The 14,548-nt window shown below is 39.3% G+C and overlaps 1 protein-coding gene across 1 annotated transcript; it reads left to right on the forward strand.

Moving 5' to 3' along the window:
* Window positions 1–254: 254 nt before the first annotated feature.
* On the forward strand, window positions 255–6,391 carry LOC100049415 (alcohol dehydrogenase 5 (class III), chi polypeptide; the record flags this gene model as incomplete). The annotated part of the gene is given in 9 exon segments (NM_001104796.1): window positions 255–283; window positions 1,912–2,013; window positions 4,173–4,314; window positions 4,775–4,862; window positions 4,959–5,178; window positions 5,271–5,531; window positions 5,612–5,744; window positions 5,946–6,084; window positions 6,198–6,391. Coding segments are annotated over 9 exon segments (1,137 nt in total). The 3' UTR covers window positions 6,232–6,391.
* Between the last annotated feature and the right edge of the window lie 8,157 nt (window positions 6,392–14,548).

Raw genomic sequence — 14,548 nt, forward strand, 5'->3', positions numbered from 1 at the left:
GCAAGACCTTTCCATATAACTCTGAGTCTTAATCTAACTAAATGACTTTACTACTTTACTGCTGTTTAGGTAAAATAAAAAGTGGGATTGATGGATTGGAAAGAGTTTAGTCCTGACCAATGTCTGCACTCTTGCTTGGTTGCATAACGGCTTTTCCAGTATTTAAACCTTGAGTGGAGATTCCTCCTCCTCGCTCTGCTCTGCAGTTCTTTTGCTCCTCAGCACCTCTCCTTTAATTTTTTTGACTTCCAACTTTGCAGCAGACATGGCCACAGCTGGTAAGGTAGGTGCACAACTCCAATATGAGAGCACTTTGTGTATAGAGACCAACCAGGAAAGCTTCTGTTTGTCAAAATGATATTAACTTAAATAACTGCTGTTAAAAAAGGGTTAGAAACAAGTTTAAAACATAAAAAACATGTTTTTTTTTCCATGTCTAGATTTTAACAAGGCTTTGCGCAATTTGTTTCATCAAAAACCAGTTAAACTGTTTTTTATTTATTGAAATTGGTTAAATTAGTTTTGGTGCAACAAGTAAATAATTAAAAAAAGGTTCAGATATGGTCTGCTTGGTGGGTGTGTATTTGGCACACAGAATGAAACTGTGGAGATGCATTTGCGCAAGTGTTGATATTGCAGAACACAAAGTGATAGAGGGCCAAAATAAACATGCCAAATTTAAAAAACAGTAAAAAAAATTAAAAAGGAATAATCTATTTGCCAAGACAACATTTCATTTCCTAACAGTGGTTGGCATTAAAGTGCAATTCTTTACTTTAACCATATGTTTCATACAAAAGGTTTGTTTACCAGATAAGACAGGTGGACTTTAAACTCCTACACTTTTACTGTATTTTCAGCACTACAGGGTTATCAGGTGCACTGTCAATAGATGAATTGAAGGTTCGGTCAAATATAAGGCATACAGAACTATACAGCGCATTAAGTGAGACAACAGAGTCAGAGATAAGTCTATCGGTCAGTCAGACTTTATTATCTGCCTTCACAGAAACTCTTAACTTGTTTGTGACACGCCACACGTTATCCACATTGGAAGCAACAATATTCACATTTCCTTTAACTCCCAACTTTGTATGCAACACACCAAATAAGACTGATGGTGCTAAAACAGAGGTTACCGGGGCTACGCTAATTCCCAATCTTGTTAGTTATCAGTCATTAATCTTTTTTTTTTTTTTATTGACAATTAATATAAAACACTGTCTGTCTGTTAATCCAGTGGTCTCCAACCACCAGTTACACCTTCGATCACCTGAGTTGTAAAGTTTGGTCAGGGGAGGAAAAATGACTACATTTGAACAATCTTTTATTCTGAAAAAAAGTTTGGCGGCGTGCTACACGACAAAAGGTTGTATGTGGAACATTTCCTTGCAAATGGAAAAGGCATTAGTGCAGGGACAGAAGAACAGATGGAAGAACGGGCTACAACTTCAAGACCAAAAAAAAAACAACAACAGTAGGACACCAGGAGTCCTGCTTAAAATATGGATTTCTTGCAACAGGTGATTTCCCACACGGACCCTGTTTACATCGTACTCACAACATTCATTGGCACAATATGTTACTAGAGATTGATGTTCCACTGGTGCTATCTGTTGTTGTTATTATTATCAAAAGTTTTGGTTTTTGTGATGATCAGAGATTGTGGGTTTTGACTAGACATGTAAGACCACATTGTCATTGGTTCAAATTATCTAAAGGGCAAAGCTCGCTTTGGATAAAAGTGTCTGCAAACTGAAATAATGAGTATGTGTCAGTTCACTTCATACATGTGATAGCATGAACTATTGTTCTCCACACAAAATGGGATTGTTTTTTTTATATTGAAATGTTTTTTCTTACTAAGTCATCATTACGATGGGAAAATAAAGGAGCCATTCTCTGCTTTAGGTCATCAAGTGCAAGGCAGCCGTAGCCTGGGAGCCCAACAAGCCCCTGGTGATCGAGGACATTGAAGTGGCTCCACCTCAAGCCAACGAGGTTCGCATCAAGGTGAGTGAGCCACTATTAAACTAAACACATGCCAATGCAGAAAAAAAAATAGGACCATTGTATTTATGAGTGAGTAAAGACTACCGCAGTTTGTTGTCACTTTTTGTAAACAGTAAATTCATATTATAATGGCTAAAAACACCTGCATTTTTGTATTTGCTCTTAACGGTTCAATGTTAACCCTTGTGCTATCTTAGATGACCCCACCCTTACATTGACGTGTTCTCCCTACCATGACAAAGGTGGATAAAGGTGAAGAGGATTTCATGTAATCCATGGACACCAGTGCAGATCACAAATCATTAAAGAAAAAGGCTCAGAGCACTGTCTAGTGGGTCTAGATGACCCAATGCTAAAGTGCCTAGGATAGCACAAGGGTTACTACATTCATATTCTAAAATAGGACAAAAGCATATTGGGAAGGTTTACTTATAGTCATGAATAAAAAATCAAGAAATGTATTTTCAAAATTAGAAATTTTGTATGAGTACATGTTTCAAAACCACCTCACCACAATAAAGTCTACAAAAATAGTTAAAACGTTTTGTTGTTGACTTTAAAGTCGTGTCTCTCTTCCAATTTTTGGCTAACAGCCAATGCCAGAAACATGATTTCCCTTCACAGATCAATAAAGTGTTTGGATGAAACTCAGTTGAGCTTGTTTTACCTCATAGCCTCTGGCTAACTTTTAAGGGGTTATAAAGACGACAGACTTGCAGTAAGTCAGTCAGATCCGCTTAGGGAAAAATCTAAAATAGAAGCTTCAACAAAGATACCACAGAAACTTGCTCCGAAGCCTCTGTACAACAAGAAAAGGAGGCCATTGAAAGCTAATTTTTTAAGTTAAGATCTTGTCATCTAAGCATCAATACACTACAGTATTTTAGCATAGTTTTCAACTATCAAAGAGGGGAAGGTGTTGTAAAAGAGAAATCAAGATCAGCTAGGTGTTGTAGAATAGTTTACATACTCACCAAATATTAATCCCACCAGTTACACATTTTGTTCTATTTTGTTTTCATGGAATGACGAAACAGTATTTGAAAAAGGAGATAACTAAACATGAATTACTGCCTTTTGAGTTACTGCATAAATGCATAGCTGTAATGGAAGCCCAGGTTGCTTTGATAGCTGCCTTCAGGTCATCTACCCTTATGAGTCTAGTGTCTTTCTTCTTCTTCTTGACAACGGGCCTCAGATTTTCTACCCGGTTCAGGTCAGACAAGTTCGCAGGCCAACCAAGCACAGTAACACCATGGTCACTGAACTGGCTTTTGGTACATTTGGCACTGTGGTCAGATGCGAAGTCTTGCTGGAAAATAAAATCAAACTCCACACAGAAAAGTCCCAGCTATCACTTGAACCGGAGCCTTCTTGACAACCACTTTCCCACCATGCAGCCCATTTGAAGCCCATATTTAGTATTTGTCTGTGTTTGGTGGCTCTGACTCCAGCCTCAGTCCACCTCTAGTGACGCTTTCCTGAAATTTGGACTTTGCTTGACAACCCTTTCAAGGCTTCGGTTTCTGGCAGTTGCAAAAAGTTGCTAAAGGTCTTCCCTGTGATTTTATACCTTACTGAGCCAGACCAAGAGAGCATTTAAAGGCCCATAAAACTTTGGAGAGGTAATTCCCTGCTTAGAGTTTCACTATGGGTGTATTCATTTTTTACCCAATAGTTATATTTTCTAAGACAGAATTTGGGTTTTAATTGTTTTTTTTTATTACCTGAAAGCCAAAATCATCAAAATTAGGGGAGATTACAATACATGAAATATAGAAATTTCAGTCAGTGTTGTCTGTGATGTACACATTTTCGCACTTAAAATTATTCTTAAAAAGCATGGTACTTTACACAAGTCTTACTTGCTTTTGAGTTGTGTTTGTAACTAGGTGACACAAACACCTAAAGCACAATAATGACTGTGGTTTTACATATTCTTCCCATTTCCAGAAGTAAAAAAGTGTATTGGCACATATTGTTCAAACAAATATGGTAAATCCTTTTGTTTTAAATGATCTGTGCTGTTTTTGAGAATCTGCTTGTGCTAAATACATGTTGTTTGGCAAATAACCAGTGGCTGTACACCAGCTTAAGCTGCAAAGTACCGCCAGATTGAAAAGGAACAAGTCTCAATTAATGTTTGGTGTTTTGTGTAGATTGTGGCTACCGGGGTGTGCCACACAGACCTCTACCATCTGTTTGAAGGGATGCACAAAGATGGCTTCCCAGCGGTCCTTGGCCATGAGGGAGCTGGAATAGTGGAAAGTGTTGGTCCCGGAGTTTCCGAATTTCAACCAGGTAAACCAAAGCACACAAACTCAGTGGCACGGGTCTAGTTTTTGTATTAAACTCTGCAAAAACTAGACCTTAACCAAGCTTTACCAAGTGAATTAAGGGACATGCTCACTGAATGCACCACTAGAGAAGTAGTCTGCAAAAACTGATTAGGAAAGTAAAGCAACTCTCGTTTCAAGAAAAAAATTCATACTTTCTATCCAGCAAGAAAAATAATCTTGAGAAAGTTCTTCAATAGCAAAATAATCTTAGTTTGAGAAAACATGTTTTAGTGACTGGAAGTTCTTTCAATGAGAATTCTTGAAAAAACCATTTTTCCTACCCCATTAGCAGATTTCTTTTTTTCTTTTTTTTTTTGCTTATTTAAGGAAAATCTTTCTAAGAAATTTTGAATTATTTCTAAGGTGCCTGTTTTTGAAGTGTTTCTTATTTTAAAATATTATTTATCATTTTCTGTTTTTAGGAGACAGGGTTATCCCCCTGTTTATCTCTCAGTGTCGGGAATGTCGCTTCTGCAAGAGTCCTAAAACCAACCAGTGTGAAAAAGGATGGTATGGTCCTGTTTTCTTCAGATTTCCTCATGAAAAAGATTCTTTTGGACATCATTGATTGTGCTAAAGTCATTTAACAATAGATTTTCTCTACAGGGCTGCTGATCACTATGATGTCATGGCGTTGGCTGACTCCAGGTTTACCTGTAAGGGGAAGAAGGTGTTGCAGTTTATGGGAACCAGCACCTTCTCTGAGTACACCGTGATGAACCAGATTGCTGTGGCCAAGATTGACCCGGCTGCTCCTCTGGATAAAGTCTGCCTCCTTGGCTGTGGTGTCTGCACTGGATTTGGAGCTGCGGTTAACACTGCCAAGGTTTGTGAGGAACACACATCTGTTTTTGCTTAAGTGTTGTTGAGAACTGTTATGTGTTCAACAAATGTGATGACTTACTGCCTTCTATTCAGGTTGAGCCGGGCTCCACGTGTGCAGTCTTTGGTCTGGGAGCTGTGGGCTTGGCAGCCGTCATGGGCTGCAAGTTTGCTGGAGCAAAAAGGATCTTCGCCGTTGACACCAATCCAGAGAAAGCGGAGAAGGCCAGAGTGTTCGGCGCCACTGATTTTGTCAACCCCAAGGATTACAATAAACCAATCAGCAAAGTCCTAGCTGAGATGACCAACGGGGGCGTTGACTACTCTCTGGAATGTGTTGGTAATGTGGACGTCATGGTAAGGGCATTGATCGGACAGTCCACTGTACATATTAGGAGGTTGAGGTTTTTAAAACATTTTTCTTTGTCTCCATCCAGCGCAGTGCCTTAGAGTCTTGTATGAAAGGATGGGGTGTCAGCGTGGTCGTTGGCTGGACAGACAAACACGACTTTTCTGCTCGACCCATTCAGCTCATTGCTGGACGGACCTGGAAGGGAACACTCTTTGGAGGTCAGATACAATAAAACGCATTACCATGACTAATTTTGACTTATTTTTAATATTTACTCCAAATTTCGAATCCTTTTCTTTTTAATATTAATTTCTGCCAAATGATGGATTGTTGGTCTTGGATTACAACATTGATCCATTTTCTAAAGAGTTTGAGTTTCTTAGTTGTTTATTTGTATGTGACTGTTCTTTGTGACTCAGGGTTTAAGAGCAAGGATGGCGTCCCACAGATGGTCAAAGCTTACATGGAGAGGAAGGTGAAGCTGGATGAGTTCATCACTCACAACATGACTTTGACTCAAGTCAATGAAGCCATTGAGCTGATGAAGCGTGGAGGATGGTACATTTCTAGACTAGTTCTATCTGCATGACTCAGTAATCAGTGGTATATTTGGCGCAGCATTTTAGACATTTTTTTAAAACTCCTTTTTCTCTCTTTTTATTTCTTTACAGCATCCGGACAGTCCTGAGTGTTTCCCGACAATAAGCCCACAGTGTTGCTTCATCTCATACCAACAAGATCTCTTCAGTCGTAACGGAAACCCTCTGTGCTATCAGAAGCTTAAAGGAAAGCATATGTAAACCATTGATTGAGAGGTCTCATGGGCTTAAGTCTTTATGAAACGAAATAAACATTCAAACTGGCACCAGCAGTTATGTGTTTTTTGTTTGTTTTTTCAAAATGTTTACAGGACTTAAATTTACTGTATTTTCCACATTATAGGGGGTACCAGATTATGGAACACACCGTCAGTGAATGGTCATGTACTGTATAAGGCAAATTAAACTATTGTATAAGGGACATTAAGCGAGACCAAAGAGTCAAAGAGAATTTTGAAACTTGTTGGTAACACGCTAAACATTGCCATGTTAGAAGTGTTAGCCATGTTATTCACAATATCATGTTGCAACATGTTAAAATTGGACTTGTACAGCTAAAGATTACTTTTTTTTTCAAACTTGTCCTGTCCAACAGCTGGGCAAACAGATGAGAGCTGAAGGCCTCTTGTGTTGGACATATTTTACTTTAACAACAGGGGTTATGAATATTCTTTCAAATTAAAAGTTATGACAGAATAAACCCCTTTTTCTAATGTAGGCCTAACTTCATTCATTTTATTTAAATTTGAAAATATTTTGTGTTGAACCGGACAGAAAAGGAAAGGAGGGATGTTAGAGAGGGGGGGATAGGAGGGTGATTATAGAAAGGGGGGGTAAAACCATGAGGCAGCGCAAAGCAACAAGTTTCTGGATGGTTACACTCATTACGGTGAAGTTCAGATGTAATACACTTCTATGAGGGCGGGGCCTGTCCACACACACACACCCAAATGTTATAAACATATCTGTCGGCTCCAAAAATGTCCACATGTCAACATGTACACAATACAAATAATGTTCACGCACGCATACTTATGCCTTCAAACCAACTAGTGTGAAATATTTTATTCAATCACGCAAAATATTTGTGCAAAGGTGAGCTAACACCTGTGCTCAAGTGAGTGTTTATGGTCTTCTAAAATGGATGATGGAATGTGAAAAGAAGGAGGGGGAGTGCCCAGTCATCCCCACACCAAGACCCCCGCTGCAGCAGCAGTGGCAGCTAGAATCCCCCAACACCCGCACGGTAGCAGATAGAGAACAACTGTCCACCGGGCAATCACATCTGCGACCGAGCCCAGGGCCGGCAGGACCGCCACGGGGGCTCCCAAAGCCAGACAGCAAGGAAGCATGGGGGGAAAGAGTGCAAGCTCCAGACCTGCCAGGAAAGCAGGCCAACACGGGGCCCCGCCCCAGAAGAATGCCCACAGCCCCAGGCGAGCACCCCACCACCACCCAGGAGTTCTGGGCATCTCCCCACCCCAACCCCATTTACGAGCCTGGACCCCCCCAAGGGAGACCCGCCCCGCGCTCCAGCCTGTTTTAAGTCCAACCATGAGTTGGTTTCTGGATTTGTTTTTAACCATTTTAAGATGTCTTGTTATCTATTTGCAAGAAAGTACTTGTAGAGGTTAGGTAATTCTAAGCCTCCACAGTTTTTTGCAGATTTTAAAGTTTTTAGACTAATTCTTGCAGGTTTCTTGTTCCATAAAAAGCTTGATATGTGTGATGTATATGTGTGATGTATGGTGCTTGCTTGACTCCGACCACAAGGGGGAGTCTGTTTTGTATGGTTCAGTTCATGCATGTACGTAGAGGAGGAGAACAAACATGGTGGAATGAACAGAGAAACGGTTCTGGATAAACTGGCCTCCACGAGTTTTGAATATCAGGTCTAACCTCATTACATGGTGTCATAAGTCAAAGATGGAACAGTTAAAGCCACCGAGTAGTCTGAGTTTTGAAGGAAATGTGCCAGAAAACCGGCGGATTTGGATTCAGAAGTTTGAATTATATCTCATTGCGACCAGAATCGCCGAAAAGAGCGATAAAGTGAAGTGTGCGACATTTCTTCACGTTGCTGGAGATGAAGCTATAAAGGTATTTAATACAGTGGTCTTTGATGAAGATGTGGATGGATTTGATGGGCTGAAGGACATGTTCAGAGTCTACTGTGAGCCCCGAAAAAACATCACGTATCTGAGATACGTTTTCTTTAACAGAGTGCAAGTAGCAAATGAATCAATTGATGCTTATGTGACGGACCAGGAAAACAAAGCAAAAGACTGTGAGTTTGCACAACTGACAGATGAGCTGATAAAAGGCCGCATAGTCTGTGGAATAACAAATGACACTGTGAGAGCAAAGTTGCTAAATTTGACAAGTCTGTGGACATCTGTCGAGCAAGTGAGGTAAGCTACACTCACATGAAAGCCCTGCATGAGGAAGCAGATGTAGCAGTGCACAAGACAAAAGTTACCAGAGTAAAGAAAGCAGCTGGCGTGCACAGTGAGAATGCCAAAGAGAAAGAAGAGTGTAACAGGTGTGGCTACATCCATGAACCAAAGGAAGTGTCCTGCATATGGAAAAATATGCAATCATTGCAAATTAAAGAATCACTTCAGTCGCAAATGCAAGTCACAAAATCAACAATACAAACCCAGGAAAACAGAGAAAAAGGTCCATGAAGTAGAACAAGCAGGAAGAGGATGTCATGATTATGGGATGTATAGAAATCAAACAAAGTGAGCCAACAGGTGCAGAGCATGAGCTGGATGCAGTCTCAACATTGAACAATAATACTAAGAAATGGACTCGAGAGCTAAAATTTAACAATGGTGTGCTCACTGTGAAGCTTGATACTGGAACAGAGTGTAACGTGCTGTCAATGAGAGATTTGGAGAAAATGACAAACAAACATGCAGTTAATTAAATCAGGATGTAACATAGTTACTTACTCTGGCCATGTAATCAAGACAAATGGCAAGGCAAAGCTCAAGTGTGACTTCAGAGACAAGGAATATGAGTTAGAATTTCAGATCATAGGAAAAGACTCACCTGCTATTCTTGGAAGAGACTCCTGCACAAAGCTATGACTAATCAGAAGAGTGGACGGTGTAGATAAAGATAACACTGACATTTTAAATGAATATGAGGATGTGTTTACTGGTCTAAGATGTGTTCCGGGACTGCACCACATCCAGCTCAACCCTGATGTGACTCTAGTTATTCACTCACCACGGAAAGTGCCAACATCGCTGAAGGACAGAATAAAGGCAGAACTGGACAGGATGGAGGATCTTGGAGTAATTACAAAGCAGACCGAGCCTACAGATTGGGTCAACAGCATGGTCACAGTAGTGAAACCCAACAAACTCAGGATCTGCATTGATCCCCAAGATCTCAACAAAGCCATAAAAAGAGAACACTATCCGCTGTGCACAGTTGAAGAGATAACTGCAGAAATGCCAAATGCAAAGGTTTTCTCCATATTAGATGCTAACCATGGTTTCTGGCAGGTGTTCAGCTAGATGAGGAGAGCTCTAAGTTATGTACCTTTAACACCCCGTATGGACGATACCGATTCCTGCAACTTCCGTTTGGTGTGTCGTCGGCTCCAGAAGTGTTTCAAAAGTGCATTGCACAGAGACTGGAAGGTTTGGAGGGTGTTGTGAACTTAGTGGATGATATTTTGGTGTGGGGTGAAAATGAGAAACAGCATGACAGGAGACTGAGAGCACTGGTGGACAGAATCAGGGAGATGAACCTGAAGTTAAATAAAGATAAATGTAAGATCAGAAAGACAGAGAGGGATTTCTAGGGAGTCTGGGGGATAAGGGTGAGTCTGTTTTGTATGGTTCAGTTTTGTATGGTTTAGTTGTTGCATGTACATAGAGGAGGAGAACGAACATGGTGGAATAAACAAAGACACGGTTCTGGATAAACTGGCCTCCACGTGTTTTGAAAATCTGGTCCAACATTGCAATATGGATGAGTGTAATGTTTTGAACCATTTTAGTGGCAGTTGTGTGTAAAGAGATAATTAACGTTGGGTAAGATTTTCATTTTAACCGTGGTTACCTTGCCTATAAGGAACAGATGTAACATAGATGTAACATAACAGAGGCACTAAAAATAACATTAACGTGACTATCTAACTCTTAACCTTGCTTGGGGGGGCTGGCCCCTGGGATAGGCTCTTTCTTGTCTCCTCTCTCTTTGTGTGGTGTGGAGGATGTTGGGCCTGGGGGTTCAGCTCCTCAGCGACGGGGCTCCTGGGCTGGGTTAGACTTTGGTCCAAAGCTGGGGAGCTGAGGGACGGCTATTTCACCAATCGAGGGTATTACGTCCTCAAAATCCTGAACTTGTGTTTTAGACCCAATTCCCACTAGGCTTTTTAAAGAAACCTTCCCCCTAATTAATGAATCCATACTAACGATAATAAATACCTCTCTGGAAACAGGTTAAGTGCCACAGTCTTTTGAATATGCAATTGTTAAACCTCTCCTGAAAAAGCCCAGTCTAGGTCCTAGCAATTCTATGCATTTATGATCCTTTTGATTGTATGTTTACCTTACAATTACCGGTATGAAGCCCATTGAGACGACTGTTGTTGTGAATTTGGGCTATACAAATAACATTGAATTGAATTTTTCAGTGGGATGTATGGATGGCAGCAGAGCCTCAAATTAAAATGTGGAAACCATACGTAGAGCACTGAGAAGCTCTGAACTTTTGATTAATTCTCTAAAAAAACACAAGCCAGACAATGAAAGAAAAGTTGCCAAAAACATAAAGAAACAAAAAGGGCAGAAGTCAGCTATTTTCCCAACATCAACCTGGTGAGACAAATGAGACCCTTGAAAACCTTAGACTTGATCTGATCACAGCCAGCAAGAGAATACCAAGTAAGGCTTTCTTACCTTCCCAAATACATTGTCTTGTTTCATTTGTTCCATGTTATTTGTCATGACATCGATGACGTGGCAGACCCAGTTGCTGGAACCCTGAAGTAAACTCAGACTCAGAGATTTTTGGAAAGGATTTAATGGATATGCAAATCCAAGAGTTCTGGGGTATAGCGAGCAAAAGGTAAGAAGGAGGCGTAGAACACTGGCGTTCCTTGAAAGGGGATCTTGTTGGCTGCGTCGTGAAGCCTGTGATCAAGGTAGAGCCGGCGGCGAGCGAACCAGAGAGCCGTGAGGCGGACTTCGTGGCCTGAGCTGAGGAGGCGAGGAGTGAACAGGGAGGAACCAGCGGCACCCGTGGAGGAGAGGACCTGAAGATGTACAAAGAGAGGTAAGTACGAGGCTTAGACTTGGATAATCGTAACTTAGCTTGGTGGCCAGACAAAGCACCGGAGAGTGTAACGGACTGGTGTCGAATGCTGGGGTGGATCTCCTAATGAAGGTCAGCAGGTGATGAGATGATGCAGGACAGCTGGTTCCAATGAGCAGAGTTGGGAGGGGGGCGGTGACTGAGGGAGGCACCATGACATTATTGTTGTTGATAAAACTTGCATCAAAATGTTTTGCCTTGAATTATCTTGTTTTTTCAGAACATGCTCTAAAACCCTTTTTTTCCAATTATGAATTCCAGAATGTTTAATATCTGATATGACATTGACATGTTAATGTCTATTCCAAAAGAATACAAAATTAATCTAATGTCTTCTAGATAAACGAAGAATTTCATAGATGCACTGCTGTTCCAATGGAATCATAATTTATGTTCCAGTTGAATCGACACAGCCCAAAGCTTATGCAGATGTTCACTGACAAAAGAGGAGCAGTTGGCCAGCACGCCAGCACATATTTTCATAGTTTGTTTCCAGACATCTGCAAAATATTCAACACTGTTAGTGGTTTAAATGCAAAATCATGTTTAAGATGGTCAACACGATTTTATTGATCTTTTAAAATGCCATTATTGGCAACTGTCTGATTGTTGAAGTAAATTGTTAATTGCTTTTTTGCACAAAATCCACCACTGATTACAACTGTGTTATCAACTGTAACAAATTGTTTATCTGAAAAAAATGCCAATTCTGTCATATTTCTATCACTGTTTTGTATTTTATGTTGAAAATTTGACAATTATGTTAAGGCTATACATTTTTATGATCCTTATTATTATCATCCTTTTATTTTGAGACTTGTCATATCCAGCAGTTGAGCTGTTAAGGCTTCAAAATTTGAAGTTTGGATTTGAATAAATAGTTTCAAAATTGTGAACATTATTGTGTTCTTCTTTAATCCTCATCAACTGTAACAAAAGATATTACTTCATCAAAACCTAATATTTCTGACCTAACTAAAATGAATGCATTTGAGTATATAAGAATACAAATTTGCTTTAAACAACTATTTTTTTCAAAATCCTACACGCATTTAATAGTTTTCAAAAAAGTGGATTTCACTCAATTTATTCATGTTAACTTGAAATACCAAAATACCACTTTGTTTACTTAACTACTAAAAACTGCTTGGAAAATGTGCCTTATTTTTTGAAGAATGATCAAAGAAATAGTGTTTACAGTGTACCTTTGTTGGTGAATCCAGAAACTCATAAATAAATAAAAAACTAAGATTAAATCAGAGCTAACAAGGGAACCTTATTGTATTTTTTAGACCAGAACATAAACTCCATACTTTTATTTCACCTTATATTCTACTGTGTCTCCTGGTTTTAAAAGCGTGTGGGTTGCTGCAGTGAGACTCTTCATAAAATGACTAAAATAAGGGAAAATGTAAACACTAGAATATATTTGAAACAAAATAAATGATTAAACATATCATATTTTTTGGTGTTCTGTGTCTTATAAGACAGGTGGCAGTCAAAGGCTGAAGCTGTCCAAATCAACATCCTGATGTGGCACCTGTGAGGATGGATGATGATCTCAGCAAAGGAGAAGTTCTCATTCACAGGTTTAGACAGATTTGTGAACAATATTCTGATAGAATGGGAGCAAAAACAAGCATTAAGTTTTTATTTTTGTTCAGCGTAGATACAGTGAGCGATGATGACGCAAAACTATGCAGGTAAACAAACCAGGTTTGAACAATTCAGTGGAAGAAATGACTAAAAACAGAAGTACAGAACTAAAAGCAGTGCTTGCTGCATCAGAAACAAACTGAACTTTGTGTATGACTACTCTAAACCATCATAGGCACTGAGACAACACAACGCTACTGTCAGTGGAGTTTATATTTTCAGATGAGTGGTTCCAAAAAAAAATCGTATTGAGTCAATATGAACACATTTTTTCAAAACAGCAAATATTGTGGCAAAATAGGGAACATTAAAGAAGTAGTTTGGTTTAAAATGACACGAGCTGCTTGTTTCAATGAGCAATTTCTAATATAAGAAGTAAAGAGGACTTTATTTATTTCTGAAAAAGACCAGGTCAAAGAGACATCTAAAAATGGTAGAAACATTGCACAAACAACTGTTCTAGTCTTTCTATTCTATGGCAAAATATATTTGTATTATTCATTTCTAGTATACGCAGCACTACAGTGCAAGAAAGTTCCCTTCTCTGTCTTACACGCCCAACAGAAAAACAACAGTTGTTTGAAAAAACCTTGTCTCCAAAGCTACTGAAATGCAGTTTTTGTAAATGCTTGTAAATGTTTTTGTAGATGCTGAAAGCTTTCAATTAGATTTGATTCTGTTTTCTATTAGAGAATTATTTTTTAACCCACTGTGTATTGATGGACAGATGTTTTCCACTCATCTTAGTGTCAGAATTTCACCTTTGATGTAATATTTGTCTTTCCAGCAGATCTGGTATAATTGTTATAGCTTGAAATAATAACTTATTCAAATCAGTACTTGTATCCCCCACTTTCTCACCTCTTTTCCTTTTACTCTCTTCCACCCCCCCCCCCCTCACATTCTTCCCCTCTCCCTCCACACACACTAAATGTAACAAATAAATAAAAAATAATACAACAAAAAGGGATTTATACAAATCTACACCCAGGTTTCTCGAAGCTATATAACCTCTTTTTGTGATAGTAAAACCTGTCCAACACAAAAAGCCTTCAGCTCTAATCTGTTTGCTTAGCTGTTGGACAGAACAAGTTACAAAAAGAAAAAAAAGAAAAAAAAAGAGAATTATTTTTGTGTTGTATGTTTCTGTAGTTGTTTTTTGTTTGAGTCACAAGCCGTCTTGAAAATCTTAACCTTGTTTCTCGGTCCTGCAAGGTCATATTAAGAAAGCAAAAAGAAGAGGAAAAAGCAAAAACCATCTAAATGTGTCCAGTTACGGCCATAATCCAGTCTGTTCCAATTTAAGCCTGCTGTTAGATTATGCTCTGTCATTGTTTTTCAAGGAAAACTGCTCACACATGGTGTCTTTTGGACTGTTGAAAAAGCAAAAAAAAAAAATGGCCAAAGTTCGTGTTTTCATTTATTTTTCT

This window comes from Oryzias latipes, chromosome 22 (genome assembly GCF_053564925.1).
Source record: "Oryzias latipes strain Hd-rR chromosome 22, Olatipes_Hd-rR_3.1".
Classification (NCBI taxonomy): Eukaryota; Metazoa; Chordata; class Actinopteri; order Beloniformes; family Adrianichthyidae; genus Oryzias; species Oryzias latipes.